This window comes from Rattus norvegicus, chromosome 7 (genome assembly GCF_021556685.1).
Source record: "Rattus norvegicus strain SHRSP/BbbUtx chromosome 7, alternate assembly SHRSP_T2T, whole genome shotgun sequence".
In the NCBI taxonomy this organism is placed as follows: Eukaryota; Metazoa; Chordata; class Mammalia; order Rodentia; family Muridae; genus Rattus; species Rattus norvegicus.
Genome location: NC_141540.1, coordinates 76,613,241 through 76,633,359, shown reverse-complemented (window position 1 = coordinate 76,633,359; position 20,119 = coordinate 76,613,241). Strand labels below are relative to the sequence as shown.

Here is a 20,119-nt window from a genome sequence, read left to right as displayed (position 1 = left end):
GGGAAACCAATCCAGCAACAAAAACTCCAAGCTACAATCTGTCCTGTCTAGAAGATGTGCTGGGTTAATTGTGTCATAGAACTTGTGGGAATGGGCAACCAAGATTGGTCATACTTGAACCCCAGGCCATGAGAAGGAACAGAACCTGATACCATCTCAAAAAAGTCAATGAAATGATTCTTGATTATATTCTGCTATACAAATAGATTAGTGCCTAGCCCAGTCACCATTAAAGTGGCTTTATTCAGTAACTTAAGGGAACAGATACAGAGACCTATATCAAACAGTAGGTGGTGCTCGGGGGCACTCAGTGAAGAAGGGGGAAGGGTTATAGGAGGCAGAGAGGCCAGGGACAGGAGGAGGACACCCCCACCCCCACCCCACTCTGTAAGGATAAGCACTCACAGAGACTGAGCAACAACCACAGAGCCTGCATGGGTCTGAGCTGGGTCCTCTGCATACATGTTAGGGTGTGGAGCTTGAAGCTACTGTGGAAGTCCTAACAGTGGGAATGAGGGTGTATCAGACTCATGAACCTGTTCTTGGGACCCTTTTCCTCCTACTGGGTTGCCCAGTCCAGTCTTGATATAAGGGTTTGTGCCTAGTCTTTTTGTAACTTGTTATGCTATGCTTTGCTTGACATCCCTGTGAGGACGTGGGGGGAACTTGGAGAAGTTGGAGGAAGGAGAGATTGTGGTCTGGATGTAACACATAAAAGTAGGAGGAGGAAGAAGGAAGGAGGAAGGAAGGAAAGAGGAAGAAGAAAGGAAGGAAGGCAGGAGAAGGGAGGGGAGGAGGAGGAGGAAGAGGAAGTGGAGGAAGAGGAAGAAGAAGAGGAGGATGAAGAAAAGAAGAAGGAGGAGGAAGAGGAGGAGGAGGAAGAGAAGGAGAAATAGGGTTAAAAACAAGTAAGGGCATGCACACACACACACACACACACACACACGAAGTAAGAAAAACTGAAAACCAGATGGGGAAATTAATGAACATGTTATACAGGGAAAAACTCAAAAAGAGACTCTTTTAGGAGAACAAAGCCTCAGTAGCTGTTTCTACTGTAACACAGTGCACACTAGGCAGGAAGAGAGACGAGAACTTCAGAGTCCGCGCTTGTTATAATCTCACTACTTCAAGGATATGATGAATGTGGTATGTTAATTATCAATGCACAATAAGCCGGAACTGTTCAGGGATGGTGTCCCACGTTGACACTCTGTTCTTTGTTGTTATTTAGATATCACTTCATGGCTAAAGTGACAATGGTTCAGAATTTTTTGTGCAAAATATTAGTGGGAAAAAAAAATCCCAGGGAGCCACATGTCTTTATAAATGACCTTGAGTTAATTAGAAAAGTCTGCATTCTTACCAGGTCTGCTCACCTGTCAGCTCTGGTTAAATTAAAAAAAAAATCATTTCAAAGTTACGAATGGCTATGCTTAACAAACTTTGAACTGGGCTCACATAAGCACATTCCTACAGTCGTGTGTGATGTCACAGTGAACACTCCACAGCTGAATTTGAGTTTGCAAGAAGAATGAGTGGCTTTTCAATATAAGAAATATCTGATCTAACACTATTTTTTTTTCTCTGTAGGCCAAATGTCCTGGGAACAGGTGGCCCTGCTTTCAATTACAGGGGCTAACATGCCAGCGTGAGGCCTGGATTAGTTCACCTTCTCACAGGGAATTTTCCTCGGTTGGGAATGGATTTATTATGGCTTCACACATGGAATAGAGCTCATGTCAGCTGAGGGCAGTGACACATCATACGATTCAAATTAGCTTGCTGTGGACTGTTCGGTAGGGCTCAGATTGTGTATTAAAATGACGACATTTTAAAAACAGGTTGAAAGAAAACAGGAGAGCTAAACTGCAATGGCTCCAATTTGTTCCAACTAATCTCTCACCTGCTGGAAATACCATTCCAGAGCTTGTGGTAGCTGCTGTTTCGTGGGTTTCTCCAAGCCACTGACTTTGCTAATGGGCACTGTTTGCCTCTGAGGAAGGAGATGAGGCTTGGGAAGGCCTTCAGGGAGCTTGTGATATGGAGGTTGGGGGTCTATCACTTGCCTAATATACTATTTAAAAACACAGAGAAATAAAGGAATATTCAACAACTCAGGATCATTTTTATAAATTTAAATGCTAAAGGACAGCCATCTTATTGAGAGACTAAATCCACGAGCAACTATGTTCATATCCTTTGAGGGAATTTATAGGGTAGGCACTTACAATCAGTTTTCCCTCTACATTTCAAGACCCTATTTTTTTTTTTTCTCGGAGCTGAGGACCGAACCCAGGACCTTGCGCTTGCTAGGCAAGCGCTCTACCACTGAGCTAAATCCTCAACCCCAAGACCCTAATTTTTATTGTTACCATAGCCCAGTCTAGAAAACAAGCAAAAGGAAAATAGAAACACACAGTTCAGAGATGTAGCAGGAAGGACTCTTTGGTAATGACTGATGTGCACACATATTTAAAACCCAACTGCAGAAAGATTTTAATGCTAACATTGGTATTGCCAATAAAATTAGAAGTATTATTTGCTTTACTTGGTCTTATTTGTGGTGCTATTTCTTTAAAAATGAAGAAATGGCAGTGGAGGACACTGTGAGCTGCAGCTGTTACCTAGTCCTAGCACGAATGACAGTCCTCTGAGCAGTCAGCTACCTAGCAACTACCTAATAGCCAATGACAGGCCTCTTAGCAGTCTACTACTGATAACAAATCCCAAACCTGTAATCTTATCGAGTTGCCGGTATGTAAACACAATATGTTCTTCATATGTACAAAGATTTTAAAGTGCCTTGTGATTTTCTTTCAATTAATCCTACTGTTTGCTATAGCTTTCGTGAATTCTTAATTGTAATGAGACAAATGGGCAAGACAGTGAAAGAAATGAAATACGTCAGTGGATTACTACCCATGTGTGAGCTGGAAGGAAGAATTTGTCTCAGTGAACTCTGAAGCATTCATTTTTAGGCTAGTGTTTTAGAAGGAACGTCACAGAGCGGACATACGATTCCAACTAAGCTTCCCTTAACACAAGACAAACAGATCAATCACCAATCAATCAATCAGAGTTTAAAGAAATTAACCCATGTTCAATGTTTTCCACAATAAAATAAATGACCTAAAGCTTGTTCCTCTTCCTCTGTAACTCTCTTCTCCTCTACCATAAATTTCTGGTGTGGCTTTGAAAACTTGATTTTTTTTTTTCTGGAAAACAATCACCTGTGATAGGAAGTAATATGTGTTTATATAGAAGCCTAAAAAGAATTTTAATCAGGCATATTAAAACCTCTCTGGGCCAGCAAGATAATTTAAAAGACAGTAAAGGCACTTACTACCAAGCCTGACAACTTGAATTCCATTTCTAAGACCAAAACCAACTCCTGCATGTTGTCTAGTGACCTGCACAAGCACACTGTAACACACATGTGCACACACAGACATACGCATAAATAAATGTAAAAACAAAAGAAAAAACACTTTGCTATAAAAGATACAATGTCTAGACTGGCAGCACCCATTGCACCTGTAGTGCAGTGAAAAAATAAACTTTCAGCTAGACCTCAGAGCAACCAAAATGCCATCTACAAAGGTGCTAACGGTACAGACCCAAAGTCAAGAAATATGGTTGGAATAATGACATTAATTCAATATCTTAAAAATTTGAATGTCCAAATACATTATCACTATCATTTTAAAGTATAAGATCAGAAACGATGTATATCCATTTCCAAATTTTGAAAGTACCTTAAGATAATGTAAGTATACTTTAAAGCCACTTAGTATGCGTATGCTTTTGCTATGTTGTCACACTAATGCTAAAGCTATGAACATGTAACAATTCACTCATACAATGGCATTTCTCTTCAAAATTAAATGTACCTGTTTGTCTTGCAAATATGGTGCTCAATCTACCATTGACTCAGATATGCCACTACTCTGACAAGCAAATCAGTAATCTCAATTGTAAGATAAACAAGGCAGTGGGCCTAAGTGAGGAGCAAGAAGTAACCCAAGTGACGGTTTCTGCTCTCGCTGCTGGTCTCATGCTGCCGTCCTGTGCTAGCACAGAGAACAGCTCTGTAATCAGGAAATCCCCAGCAACTGCTGACAAGAAGGGGAAACAGGCACCACAGGTTCAATGGCAGATGCTCTTTACTTTCTCCTTAGTCGGACATAAAATGTTATTTTTTTCCCTCACAACTGATTGTGTTTGGATTCAATAAAATTCAGTATTTCTCATTTACTAGGAAGTGTGGTACACACTCCTGTAGTCCATCATCCCAAAGACTTTCCTCAGCCATGAGCTTTCCCTTTTCTTGTCAGTTCCTAAGATCACATCTACATATTTACTATGAACACGATCTGTTCTTCACAGCCAACACTGGAGACGTGCTGCAAAACTGGGCCCGTGCAACCAGCAAGGCAGTTTCAGGGTTAACTCAGTTCAGGCATTAGGACTGGCTTTCTTCTTTAACTACCATTATGCAGAAATGACTGACAGGCTATAGCACATACATTCAGCATGGTCTGTATAGGGGTAGTGCATCTTATCAAAACGCTCCCCTTTTAACTGATACTGGAAATTGAAGGACAGTCGGATATCCTTGTTTTAAAATTCTTATGAAAAACCAATATTCCTTTGACAACAGATGTACTCTGAAGCCCTGTGAATATGACAAAAGTGAAAACAAAGTCAGTTCTAGTAAGCAAATGGCAAAGACCACACCAAGGAGGTCAGAAGAAGAGAGAGTAAGTAGATGAAGAGGTTAAGAGGGAGTCTGCAAGACGAGTAGGAGACAGAGAAGGAAACTTTTACCTAGCCGTGCTGATTAGTCTCGTCCAATGGAAGATCCACTCTTCAGAGTCACGAAGTCCTACTGTTTGAACAGCTCATCTACCCTGCAACTCCAGCTACTTTTCTTCATGTTTTGGTCTCAGTCTCCTTATTTATAGACAGGGAGAGTAACGGGAGCTAGCCTTGACTCTTTAGAAGTGTGTGAAGACTGGATACTAAGCTATCTATCTAAAACTTCGTGCTTACTATTTCTCAAAACCCATTTGAAGTGGGCTTCTCTATGTGTGCTCCTTTATGTAAGGAATCGTAAATCTCACCCATTATCCATATCATTTTCTTCATAAAAGTAAGAAAACTGAACAGAAAATTTCAACAGTTCCTTTAGGAGCACACAAATGATTAAGAGAAAAGGCAACAACAGTGTCCAGTGTCTTCAGTTTCCAGACAACTATTCCTTAATGGGAGGCACTTCTGTCAGAATGGACAGCTGCTCACTCAGACTCACATTTGCTTTCCCATCTTTAGGATGGGCAGTCAAAAGAGAGCACATTTCTGGAAAACAGGACAACTATTCATTGTGTGGCAAGAGAGTCAAGCTTACTGACAGATCTCAGAGGCATGTTTCTATGTTCACACAGGGAAGAGAGGTGCTCGATCGTGAGTCCATACCTGGTCCATTAAGAAAGTCTTTGATGTGTAGTGTGATGAGAGAAGGCGGGATCCCACTTTTACTGTCTGTCTCTCCAGGCACTGTCTGCAGCCACACAATGTTATAGTCAGAAGCTTCAGGTAGAGTCTTCCCAGGATCTAGTAATGAAATTCAAATGAAAAACACTGATCACACTACAAACATTTCAGTTTGGTATATGAATCTTTGTGGATAAACAAGATTAAAAGATGGTTCAACTGTTTTATGCAGACGTCATTACTTCCTTTAATTGCCCATGAGTGATGCATACATATGTATCTAACAGGGTAGGCTGAGTGTTCAAGGCGAGATGGTAAACGGGAACTAGACCAAAGAACCTTCAAATGCAGCCCCACTGTCTTATGTGAAGGTAAGGCCTGGGTGTGGAGCTGTTGGGCAGCTACTACCGGTTTAATGGTAGGGTCTTACTGTACACACAATGCTGGAAACAAGGGGAAGAAAGTGGCAAGCTTGTCAGCTTAAAAAGAGAGGCTCAAGGCACATATGTGTTCAAAAGATGGGGTGCATCAGAACTATTCAGAGGTTGATCTGACCTGTTTCAGAGTGTTTCTGGCACTATAATCATTTTTACTGCTAAGCGTTGAAGCTGCTGTCAGCAGTTTTCCACAACCTTCTTGAATGAGAAAGTTTGGTCAATCTTTCACTAATTCTAATTATGAATACAACTCCAGGCTTTTTTCTATTTTGACATTTTTTGTTTTATATTATGTATTTCATTTTTTCTGTGTGATATTACATATCCTTTAAGAATGATTTGGATCACTCTTGCTATTTCTCTCTTCTCTTGCTCCTGCTCCCTTACCCTCTTCCCCCTCTCTCCCCACCACGTGCTCATGGCCTGGCTCTACTCTTTCTCTCCCTCCCCCGTCTCTACTTCCTCAACTCCCCTCCCCATGCCCTAAATAAACACTATTCTATAGTATAAAAAAAGAATAATTGGGATTATATTAATGTCAAAGAATTTGCTTTTAAAGGTTTAGAAAACTATAATTTTTTATTTATATGACTTTAAAAAATGAATGCTGTATGTTGGCATATATGAAATAGGCTTTAAAAAATCTCAATATCTAGTTTTTCTTCAGTTTCATGATTGATTTATTCTCTGTGTTTTAATGTACTTTAAATGCTATTTTATTAGAGATGTTCTTGCCATAGAACACATCTATTCGATTTTCAGACTATCTGAAATGTGTTACTAAAGCATTATTTATTTTAGGCTTTATTGATTGGCTTACTTTCAAGAATAGCATTTACATACAGTATATTATATTCAACATATGGTTATATAGTATTACTGTCATATGTGAACGGGGCATATAAATTCTGCCTTGGAATTTCTGTTTCTTGACCTTATCATGTGATCCTTATAGAATTTGGCACATATGAACCTTTATGTTATTTCAAAGCAAAAACTGAAAGCGATTGGTTGTGACGTTCAGTGCATGCGGTAAAGATCAAACACTAAGCCGGGGGATGCTCCCATCATCTGACTGGCGACTTTTAGGCAGTAGGATAGCTGGAGTAGGCACCTCTACAGGAGCAATACTCTATTCTCTGTTTCAGATACAACAGTCAGCTCTTACGAAAACAGGATAACCTTCTGTTGCTGCAAGATTCAAGTTGGTTTGCAGGAGTCATGCAAGCTACCAGGACCTGAGTGTCCCTTCTCAGAGTATCACCTCTCTATACATCACCAAACGTGATCTTATCAAGTAAATACTGCCTGCTAGATCTAGATAAGTAGGCATTTTTCACTTTGAAGAAGAAAAAAGCCAAGCAATGACTATGAGGAGCTAACGGGTGAGTGGACATCTAAGGAACTGCTGCAAAGATGAATACGAGGTGCCGAACCCTGCGGAAGGAGACTACTCACAGGAGGCAGGGGTGCACTGCTCATCGGCAGGAAGCCGGACGTTCACTGTACTTACAGCATCGAAAAGCTGCAGTCCGTTGTCTATGCTTTCTAGAAGTCAGGACTCTGACTAGCAGGACAGCATGGACTGTGAGAGTGTAATTAACACCTAAATCACAATCAAGACTGACAGTGACAGGAGAGCTGGCATGCAGGTCTGGAAAGTAAGTAGACAATATGGATACTACTGGGCAGACCACGGAGACTCATAAACCCGATGGGTGCCAGGTCTCAGCAGTCATCAGGCAGAACTCCAAGTAGAAATAAATCTTTATGGAGTAAGCTGGACCAACATTAGGACAACTGAGTGGCTGCTCTCCTGGTCTGGGAGGAGGCATCCACTGTTCTCTAATACTGGAGGCCTTTCTGTAGGTTTTTAAATCATTTGAGACAGAAAACTAAATTTGGAAATGAATGCCCCCCAAACGGATTCATGTATGCACATTTAAACCTACTGAAAAACCAGTTATCATTTCTCAGCCGGGTTGTTTCCCAACTGACTCCTAGGCACCAGTGTTTGGTCTTAGTGCCAGCAGTCTTTCCTCTGCATCGTAATGCTTTGTGTAAGTACACATCCTTCAACAGATGTAGGAAAGAAAGATTAACTTTCAAATATGTATTTTTAGGCAATTATGAATCTCTTCCAATGTTTTTGGGAAACATTTTCCTTTTTAAATCTTCACTGTTCAATTCTTCTCAAGTGTACTTAACCTAAGTAGGCAGGACTACACACCTTTCCAGTTCACCAGGATGGATGAAATAAAACAAGGAATACAAACCTTCACTGACTGAAGAAGACCAAAGGTCACTATTTGTTAAGGGTGGGATGGAGGGGAAACAGCTACTCCCACATGTGGCAGGCCACTGTTACAAACAACAGAGTATATTTCCTACACCATCCAGACCCCCACCCAGATCCAGACATGATCCTCCTTCCCTCTCCTTCCACAGGGTCATAGAATGGACTAACCAACAAGGCACTAAGTAGAGCAGACTGGCCTGGTCAGCCTGCCTCTGCCTCCTGACTGCTAGGGTTAGAGGCACTCACAACACTGTACACTTGGCCATCTGTATTGTATTATATTATTATATACTATATTATATTACTAGAAGATGACTGTTTTGTGAGACAAGCTTATTTTTTTTAAAGATTTATTTATTTTTATTTAAGAGTCCACTGTTGCTGTCTTCAGACACACCAGAAGAGGGCATCAGATCTCCTTACAGATGGTTGTGAGCCACCATGTGGTTGCTGGGAATTGAACTAAGGTCCCCTGGAAGAGCAGTCAGTGCTCTTAATCCCTCCAGCCCCTTGTGAGACAAACTTAAGCACATGCTAATGCAAGGAACTATAAGTTATTCAGGACAGAGGACAAAATAGATTCTTCACCACGGGAGTTCAAAAGGAAACAGCGCTGGAAAAGGAAAGCTAGTTCTGAAAATGTGTCTGCATGTTTTTCAGGCTGGGAGGGTTTGCTGCAGTGACTCTAGGGTGGAAGGTGGACAGTGTGGCAAGCAGCCAGCTCTGGGCAATCCCAGGGTTTAAGTAGCAGAAGAGATGTAAGTCGATGAGGCAGAGGAAGCGCAGAGCAAGTATTGGAAATTACAGCAACTATAAAACATCTAGGAAACCTAGCCTAGGAAGCCAGCACAGAAGTAGCCAAAGCGGTTACTTCTCAACAAAATACTTATGTAACTGGGTTTAAAAGTATTGATGGACTTAGAAGGTTGGCAGAATAAGTGAACTGAGAAATACCCCAAGCAGGTAAGTTTAGAGCTGACGGCTACTGAATGCAGAATAGGACTCATGCCATGCCCTCTCTGAGCCTTAGCAAAAAGATACTGTGAATTCTGGAGCAATGTCGAAGTCTAAGTCAGATTGTGCTCTAATGGCTACACGAGAAAGATGATGTCTAGACTGCCTTCAATTTAGTTTCTCCTAAGTTCTGTCATCAGGACTAGACACTAAGATGTGTATTACACATTCTTCAAGGTTCATATACCTGGGAAAGCAGCTGATGAGCTAAGATTAAAGGAGCTTGTAAAGATCATATAAACACAGTGACAGTGAGAGACAGCTGTTTAACAGTGGAGGCTCCCCCAGGCTGTTGCATATGTAGTAAACAGTTACTCAAGTACTGGAAGCTCTCAAATGAATAAACTACTGGTGTTGATGACTGCATTTAACTCCTCTAGCTAAGCCTAAGAAAGCAGAGAAAGTTGTTCTTTATGAGAAACCCTGGGTGGGAAATGAGGAAGGTGACTAACTGCTCACAAGCACATGTCTATTTATAATGAGAATTCAGAGAGTGACGAACTTATAAATTTACTTTCCTTTTGCAAAAGAAAATTCTGTATTCTATTGTTCCAAAACATCCAAAGAGAGTAATTCAGACAGCCTCCTTTCAATACCTCTTCACAAAGGCCAGCTACAGTCAGTCCTCAGAAGGCTGGACATGAGGCTTGTCTGTGTTGGAAGATGGCTTTGTATTCCTTCAAAGAAACTCTTACTTCTTACCTTACTGGAAATGTTTCCACTAAACCTGAAGATAGCCATCTTGGAAAATGCTGGGATGTGATTTTTAATTGCAAATAGTCATGATAAATATATTTTTGGTTAATATTTGGATTGTATAAAATATGACCTAAGACAAAACAGAATTTTGAATCTATCTAAAAGTTCTTCGAAATCTCCTACTTATAAAAAGTGTGTTTGCCAAGCTCACATAAACCACTATATACCATTTTAAAAGCTGTATTAGCTATTGGGCTTTGTTCCGCCAGAGGATGGAAGGTACATTTCTGTCATGACAGAGCTGAATTTGATGGGACAGTGTTGACTGGTGTTTTGTTTGTGGTCCACCAAAGGGCAAGTGAAAGGGGGCCGAAGAATAAGCAGGAGTCCAGACTGGTGATGCCGGTGATGAGTCTTGTTGACCAGGTGGTCTGTCTCTATGAGTCCATTTGGTTATGCTGCCTTGGAGAAACAGGGCTAGGGTGGACCTTGTGTTTATATTTAATTTCTTACCCTATCTACTATTGTTTATAAGTTTAACAAAAAAGTAAATGTTGCATTTTGTTTTCTACATTTAAACTTATTTTACTGTTCTGGAAATTCTAAACAACTGCAGTGAGGCCTTCTGAGTGGTTGTGAAGATACTTCTGTGTGGTGTGGCCTTCTGAGTTTCTAGAAAGGCTCACAGAGACTGATTAGCATTTCTTTTTCTTAGAGCATGAGAGCCAGCAGGGGTCGTTAAGGAATGAATGTTACATATTCTTGTGAGCAGATGTTGTGTCAGTGTCTCTTTTGCTTCTCTGTCAGAACCTTGTGCAGCCCAGGGTGGCCTTGAACTCACTGTATTGCCACGAATGACTCTGACCTCCTGATCCTTGCCTCTATCTCCCAGGTGCTAAGATTGTACCCATGAGCCACCATACCCAGTTTAATGTGGTCCCTAGAATTAAAACATGGAGCTTTGAGATGCTCAGCCGCTCTCCTTTGAATAAGGTACTGAATTGTGAAGTTTGTTATTTCTTACAACATAAAAACCCAGCTTGAGTACTATGTAACGATATGCACACACCTTTCATTCCAGCACTTGGGAGGCAGGTGGATCTCTTGAGTTTAAGGCCACCCTGGTCTACATAAGAATTCCAGAATAACCAGGGCTACATAGAGTGACCCTGTCTCAAAAAATTTTTTTTTCATCATAATTTTTAGCTGAGATGATTTTTCTGGTATGTCTGTTGTAACTGTTATTTGTTTTGTTTTGTTGTCTCTGTGGGTTCCTATGTGGCCCACACTGGCCTTCTGTCTCCCAGTGCATAATGGCAAACACTAAACTTAACATTTTTTTCAGAAAACAAAACAAAAACCAAAAGTTGAATTTTTTCATTTTGCCACAGATCTTGGTGCTGTTACCTTCTTGAGAATGACACAGCATTGAACAGATGATGAGATCCAGGTATTGTACTGTAGGCACTTTTAAATGCTACCCATCAGAGACAAAAACTTAACACCTCCACCCACCCCCGGCCCCCCACCTCTTACTTCATTCTTTATATGCGTGTGTGCAAGCTGTGGATGCTGAAAGCAAGCAGTGGACCTCATTGAGCTGCAGTCACAGCTGTCTGATATGGGGCGGGAAACAGAGCCCAGGTCCTCTGAAAGAGCAGCAAGCACTCTATGGATCAGCTATTTCTTCCAGCCCCTTAATACACTTTATGAGTAATGAATTTTGAATTTTAAAAAGTCAAACAACATAACAATCTATTTCAAAGTTACTGTCTGTTATAGAAAGGTCTGTAGTGGAACACGAACCAGTATCATCTATGTCCTTACTCTCACCTCTGCTCTCTCAGTGGTGGTTGTCACCAGCACTACTGTGCTGCTGCTACAAAGGGGAGGGGACATTAGTCTAGTGGTTATTTTCTCTGGCAGTTCCAGGCGACAATTTTTGTTATGATCGAAACAAGGAACAAGAATTACAACACAAAAATGTCTTTACTGCATTGGTGCAATTGTCTTAGGACACCTGCATCAGTTATCTTCCTCCTTATGACACACGCCCCAAGAAAAGCAACTTGGGGAAGGGTCATTTTGAGCCCCAGTTCCAGGGTAGAATACATCAAGGTAAATGATTCATGGGGCAGGAGCTTGAGGCCGATGGTCTGGAAGCAGAGAGCAATGGTACTTGTGCTCAGGTGTCTCAGCCCTTCCTGTTCAGCCCAGGACCCCGGCTCATCGGATAGTACTATCCAGTTAGGGAATCACTTTCCATCTTCATTAATCTTACGGAGAGACTCCCTCATGGGCATGCCCCAAAATGAACTTACTTTGATAATCCCTTACAATCATGCCCAGAAGTTTGTTTTGTACATGATTCTAGATTCTGTCAAGTTGACAGTATGAATCACCATAAGACCCTAGTTTAATGTGAACATAAGTGGAAACTTAACTATGACTCACTATCAATGCATTACATTTCCCTAGGGTATGAAGAACTAGTAAAATTCAGAGGATGACTGAGTAGCAGCGTTTTGCTGCACCTCATCTGACTACCTTGCTCGTTTGTTTTGAAGCGGAGGCCTCTCTCCATCCCCTAGGTGGTAAATGAAGACAGCAGCACTTAGCACCAGCTCTACTGAATCCCAACCAATAAACTTGGGTATTCACAACAGCACCCAACATGGTACGTAGGCAATCAAGCACATGTGTTATTGCTACAAGCAAGTTAGATGAGGTAAGATATTTGCAGAAGAAATAGATCTGTCTGTGTGGGAATGTGAAGATGCTTATATGCTGTGTAAATCCTCATCAAGAGGTGATGGGGCAGAGAGTTCGATAATCATGTAGATAAGATGACTCATTCTCTGGACAGCCACTGTTTTTGCTGGCCATTCCCATCATTGACAACAGGCCCATTAATAAAGTGGCCATAGTGGAAGAAACGGAGCCTATGCCTGGCTCGACAACATGAACTTTCACTCCAGACCTGATCTGGTTATGGCTTCTAATGAACACCAAATCTTCCAAGAGCAGAGAGCAACGCTGGTCCCTGGCATAGTTCATCTTGCAGTGTAACCAGCCAATGTCTTCCGAGCTAACTTCATTGGACACTTCCATCAGGTAAACGGAGTGTTTTGTCAGCACCAGGACAGACACTTACAATGGTAATGGATTTCTTTTTCCTGAATATAATACTTCTGACAAAACCATTAGCCATGGACTTACAGAACCCTATTTAACATCACCATTTTTCACACAGTATTGTTTTTGACCAAGAAACTAACTTTGAAGACCGAGAAGTGTGACAGTGGGTGGGCCCGTGCCCATAGAATTAATTAGAGTAACCTTAAACCTACCATCTCAAAGAAGCTGCTTTAATAGATCATTGTCTTTTATAAACAGGTATTGCACCAGAGTGGGTGGTCAAGCTTGTAGGGCTGGGCCAGAGTTCTTCAGAAGTTGGCATATGAGTTAACCAGTATCTAGTATATGATACTTTTCCTATGACTAGGTTCAGTGGTTCAGGAATCAAATGACTGGAAATGGGAATGGTATTACTCCCAATCAACTCTACCAACTCACTAGAAAAAAACTAAAAAGCTGCATCGTGTTCTTATGATGTTCCACCTCACTGGCTTACAGAAGAGAAGGGTGCACTTCTATCAGGGGGTCACAACCAACATTCCATTGAACTGGGAGTTTAGATATGACCCCTCCTCCCCATGGCCAATTTGGACAACTGATGTTTTTCAATTAAGAGAGTGAGAAGATTATGTTTGAATGTAGGAGAACCTTTAGGGTGTCTCTTGGTATTATTAAGTTTGTCATTAAGGTAAATGAGAAGTTGCAATAATCAAATACAGGCAGGATGAGAAACAGCCTAAAAATGAGTTTATGGTTAGTCCCTCCAGGTCGAAGTACTTGCTGAGCATAGACGAAATATATAATGGGTAGTTGAAGAAGGTGGCTATAATATCAGCCAAGGTCATACACAGGACTGTAATTGCCAAAGGCATTTCTGTTCTGTTTTGTTAAGTGTGTGTGTGTGTGTGTGTGTGTGTGTGTGTGTGTGTGTGTTTGTGTGTATCACGTAGATATTTGTGTGTTTCTTCTGACATCAATTGGGATAAAAAGAGTTGCCTTAGTTATAATATCCCTTCACAGTAATAAAACAGTGACTAACATAGGAGTAGGCACCAGGGAACATGGTATTGCTGTGATAGGCCTGACCATGCTGTTTGTTATAGGCATATGGAAGACTTTGAGATAAGGTACAGAACACTAAAAGACTATTTTAGCCTTTTATTCTAAACTACTTTGCCACATATTCCAGGAGGTGGGGAGTACATTTGGGGTTGTATGTGGAAAGAAAATTAAGCATTAACATTGTTACTGCTCTTTTCCATGCTTCTACTAAGAGAGCCCAGTAAGCCCCACTTCAAGTATTCAACTGATTTCTAGTTCAAAGCCCCAAAGTCTTCTAAAGGAAAACATAACTGGGGTAGCTTACGGTTCTAGAGATTTAGTTCATTTTCACCATGGGGGAAGAGGGTGGTATAGAGGCAGGTGCTGGAGCAGTAGCTGATCCGCAGGCAGGCAGGCAGACAGACGCACGCACGCACGCACGCACGCACGCACGCACGCGCACACACACGCGCACACACACACACACACACACACACACACACACACACACACACACACACATTCTGGGCCTGGCTTGGGCTTTTGAAACTTCAAAGCCCACCTCACTCACATACTTCCTCTAAGAAGGCCACACTGCTTCGCCCTTTATAAACTGTGCTACCCCCGATAACTAAATGTTCAAATATATTAGACAATGGGGCATTCTTATTAAAACTACCACAATGTGTATGCTACTCTTTTCAGTTGTTTATCCCATGTTGTTTAATTTTCTTTATCTCCCATCTAAAATAAGTGGAATATAATAAAAATGGTAAAAATAATGAGGTTTGTTCACCAGTAGGAGTTACTCAGTTGTTATATATGAAAAAGCTACTTTACTTAAAAATAAAGCCAAAGCTTCAAATAATCAACACATTTTATATCCCTGTTAAACATTTCAGACCTAACAACTCCATTTTATTTCAATTCTGATGATTAACAAAATTATACTCTTATTTCATTCTCATCCCTTAAGTATATGGCCTACATAAGAATCAAGGAAGTAAATAATCTTCAAGCCAAACAGCCCAGCTTTCAAATTTCTGAACTAAAAACAATAGTGTTTGGGTAAATGCAAAGAAGAAACTAAAACAAGACCCCACCATGAATTACAAAGGAGTGAGTGGTTACAGCAAAATTTCAACTCCATCGATTTCTCTTTTAAAGGAAGATGAAGCAGGCTTCACTGCTAGTCAAAGAGCAGTACAGTAAAATACATTAGATGTGATATTAGTTGTGGTACACTTAAAAGATACCTTCTGAGCTCTTAAGAAAACACAATCTTTTTGCTTAGTATTTTTTTAGGCCCAGTCAAGAATGGATGCACCTATGACTGGAGAGATTGGTCAGTATTTAAGAGCACTGCTGCTCAGGGAAGCAGGGTGGTTTCCATAATCCACATGGTGGCTCACAACTGTTTGAAACTCAAGTTCTATCGCTTCTCGGCCTTTTGGCTAAGATCAAGTGTAGAAACTCAAGTTCTAAAGAACTGGTGCCCCTTTCTAGTGTCTATGAGCACCAGACAAGCATGAAGTACACATACATACACGAAGGCAAAACACTTGTACATATAAAAAATTCTTTAAAAAAGGAATGTTTATCAATAGAGCTTGCAGATAATTTAATGAGTAGCAATGTGGAGGGTCTATATGCTGGACCATGTATCTCTCTATGAAACTGAAGACGGTGAAGCTCCAAGGGAGGACGGTGTGAGGCCACAGCTGTATCTGGCCTTTACAGTGTAATGGAGTGCAAGTCCCTGCAACCGAAAGGCCAGGCATCTCCTGACCACTGGGCATGAGAAAGAGAAATATATAATATGTAAGCTTTTTATGCTCTTTTGTATTTGTTTTATGATTTATAGTTTAAATAATTGGTCTTTTGCTAATTTTAAAAAGCCACAGAATCAAATGTAGTCTATGAGGTGTCTATAATACCTCAAAATTAAATTGTGAAGGAGCCAAGGTCAAGCATATGTCAGAATAATTCAATGTCTAGACAGCAAATAACTAGGAACCTAACTCTGACCTGATCTGGAGCCCAGGTGAGCTGCAGCTCACTTTGCACTCTAGGCATCTGCACAGGCATGCATGCAAGCACTCTTTTGCTCATGCTTGGCTCTTCTGGATCCTATAAGAATGAGTGTTTGGAGAGACAGGATTAAGTGTCCCTGGTTGAAGTAGAAATTTCTGGATTCTTTGGAAAGTCAGTTATGTCAACTGTTTTGCTGGGGCACACAGGTGAAAGAATGTCTTGCTAAAGCAGACACATGAAAGAAGGTTTTCCTGAGACAGACACAGGTAAAAGGATATTTTCTAAAGCAAATGTGTGAAAAAATGTATGAGGTTAAGAAGAAAATGAATATAACCCAACAGACAGTGAAGGATGCTGGATGGTATTGGTGAGTTTTGCCATGCCTTGCTGGTTGTTGTTTGTCAACACTTTATAGAAACAAATGCACCAAAAATGTCTGGGCTGTGCTGCAGCGTCTCGCCACCTCTTTGGACTTGGGGGGATTGGCAAGTGAAGTGGAAGTTTCTGGATATGTCAGCCGATACAGACTCACATGGAGTTTTGCTGAGACAAGATCCATGGGAGGACATGTGATGTCTGGAGGGAGTACAAGTAGGACTCAATGGACAATGACAACGTGCTTACATGGCTAGCTATGCAACATTTCATTGGCCTCATGTCTTCATCTTCACTGATCTTCACATAGTTGAGAGAGGCATGGCAGAGAACTTCTTCTGATGTCCCTGCTGGTCCGGCCACTCCTGCTGACTTGTGCCAATTCAGCAGAAGCCTAGTTGTTTGTGCTGGGCTGTGCTACAGCTGCTGATTTGTGTTTGCTATCCTAACACTACCTTTAAACAGGATACTGCAGAGCCTTGTGGTTTCTTCTGGATCCACCTGCCATTGTTGATTTGTCAATAGTGTTTGTGAGTGGATCAAGCTGCTACTGCTGACTCCTGTGAACTGAACTGCTGATTTCCTGACAATGCAGACTGGATTTGCTCCAAAGAACTCTTTCTAAACATGCCCACTCCCCCCACATCCTAATAACTTTCTTTTCCACTACCTCTGGTAGAAGGGAGGTGAAAGCATTTAAGAACCCTTATTAAAAGTAGGTTTTGAAAAAAATCTAAGCCAACACTTGGTTCTTACATTTAGAACTGAATCTTCCACATCTTGCTGGAAGGAAGTTGGTTCTTTCTACTTAATGACACTCATCAGAGGATAATGTGTGTACATTTTTGATTTTTTCATTTTGCCTTGCTTTGTTCTTTCTAAATATTTTTCCTATTTGGCTGTTTTTATGTTAAATTATAGCATGAGTTATATTTTATACGATAGCATTTGAGTAAAATTCAGTGCAATTTAACACATGTGTTTACCCTCCTATTTAATAAAAGGTAATTATACATCCCAAGCAGATGAACTTTATTCTAACTGTAAATATCCCTTTTTAAGCAAAGAGGTCTGCAACATTAAGATGTACAAAAGTATACAGAGCAGATATTACTGTATCATTTTTATAAAGGAAATTAAATAATCAAAAACATAATTGCTGTGTGAAAGAACCTGAGCATCAGATAAAAAGTCAAGTTTTGTGATTTTTCTTTTCAATATTCTTCATATGTAACTAACTCTCTTCAATGGCTGGATCATGAGAAACATATACTTTTCACAATCTTTCTATCCAAAGGATGCATTTAAACGATCAATTTATTTGCCAAAGTGTGTGAACCAGTGTCACTGCATGTTACAGACCAGCAAGAAATGTTCCTAGAAGCTAAATTTTCAGATCAATGTTGAAGTTGTGATCCTTGTGACACTAAAGTCACAAGTTAATTTTAAGTCTTTCCAGGGACATTAACAACTTTATATTCTAAAGACATAAGTAATTCAATCCTTTTCATAAAGCCATAATGCCTCAATGAAATCATGATATGATTTATGAGGTGTAAGAAACTAGTTTATGATTTTCAATGAGTTGGTTTACTCAAATGTCCTTGGCACATTTTCCACAGTCCTATTGAAATGGTAATCCAGCCAACTGATGTAATTGAAACATTTCATGTTGCACAATAGTTTTAATGACACTGAGACATATAAGTATTTTTAAGCCAATTACAGTTACTATTTTAAATAGACTTAAAGGTAGTAACAAAAATAATAAAAGCAGCCACAATAGCATTAACATGTATTAAGCTCTGTACCACACAATGAACTAAGGACTACATACACACCTTGTCTGCTCCTCCTGACAGCCCCAAGAAGCAGCTACCAGTATCACTTCATGTCATAGATGAATCAAGCTTAGAGAGATTAAGACCAATTTGCTTACAGCCATTCATGACTATAAAGAGCAGAGTGGGGATTAGAATTAGTACTGATTACCTCTAATTCTAGTGCCCTACTGGGCTCTATTCAATGTCTGTCTCTTGGTGGACCTTATCCAATCCTTATACATTTTGTCTTTGACATTACCATTCACCAAAGTGATAACACACTTTGCTTTTTCTCAGTATGATACTTTCCAATAAACTTTAAATTTTCTATTTTAATCTATGTGATACTTGAAAAATTATTATTTGTATGGAAATTCTGAGTGGGCAAAGGAGCTGTTTTCATGTGGTTTGTTATGTTTGAGCACACATTACTGAGAAGTAAGATGCTGGACTGTGCACTATGGAAGTGCAGGGCTGTGTGATTCCCTTAGAATGGCTGAACTTATTCACAAGGGACCAGACGGCACAGTTGTCTCTTCAAAAGCAAGCAACAAAATCCCCAAACAAATACAGAGAATGATATTTTGAAGTTGCCTCAGGGTACATAGTCAAGTTATGAGGCAATTTAAAATCTGGACTTCATTATCTTAAACAAAACAAATATCATTTAAAATATTTATAAACACAACTAATATGATTATGTTGAAAACAACTACATACATCTTTATTTAAATGGAATTGCCAATACTACAGCTGCTACAAAGAGAGGCACTGGCAGAGACCTCACTTCTGTCAGAGGGGTTCCAGGCAGGAAGAGCATGCAAAAGGCTCGCAATACATAATTTTATTAATTAAAATCTTAAAACACAACTTACAAATATATTATTTACTTAGACTGTATTGAAAATTAATTGGAGTTTATTACTATTAATTATCAAAAATGAATTCAAGCTAATAAGTCAGTTTATAAATATAACATTTCAGTTTTTAGAAAAAGGAAATAAAAATATAGTATTACACTTATTTAATGATATAGCTAGTATGATTTGGGATCATTAAGTTGCTAATATAAGTGATTTAATTTATGTCTAACTTTAAGTTTGTAAGTTAGATGTGCTTAAGTAGTAGATTTTACTTGCCACATATTCTGGTTAGAATTTGACAAATTTTATTTTTTATGTATATATATATACATGTAAGTACACATGTACATTATAGATACATATACATATGTGTGTATGCAAACATGTGTGTGATATGTACTGTGGTAGGAAGGTTGACATGAAGAAAATTTCACAGTGCTTCCTTTACCACATGAATCTGCATGAAAGCAAGCTCTAAGGAACTAGAAAAACCACCATTGCTACCTCTGCATATATGGGCAGCAGCTGTATGCACTGAGAATCTAGGCTGAAGCTAGCAGTTCCCTGGGAGTACTAACTCATTAGCATCTACTCAAGTGGCCCATACTCACAGATGTAAAGACAGTATCCTGACTTCTGCAGGAAATCACGTAGTAAGGTTTTCAGAACACAAGGCCCTAGCTACTAGACTGCAAATTACTATTTTAAAACTGCAGAATTTCTAGTACAATTCATAAAGGAATGGATTCATTTCTTCCTAACTCACATCCTGTTCATAACTTTAAACATTCTCATTTTCTCTCCCAAAATGAATTATGGCCAACACAAATGAGGAAGGGTGCCAAGCTCACAGACAGGACTCACTCAGTAGTGAGTTCCCACATTTGTTTTGTCTTTGTT

The 20,119-nt window shown here is 40.0% G+C and overlaps 1 protein-coding gene across 13 annotated transcripts in view; it reads right to left on the bottom strand.

Moving 5' to 3' along the window:
- Window positions 1-20,119, bottom strand: part of Vps13b (vacuolar protein sorting 13 homolog B) — a 570,082-nt gene that overhangs the window by 185,451 nt on the left and 364,512 nt on the right. For all 13 annotated transcript variants that reach the window (XM_087557395.1, XM_087557397.1, XM_087557399.1 and 10 more), the window contains one exon: window positions 5,479-5,616. In XM_087557395.1, coding sequence (XP_087413521.1) covers window positions 5,479-5,616 — 138 coding nt within the window. The remainder of the gene's footprint in view (window positions 1-5,478; window positions 5,617-20,119) is intronic.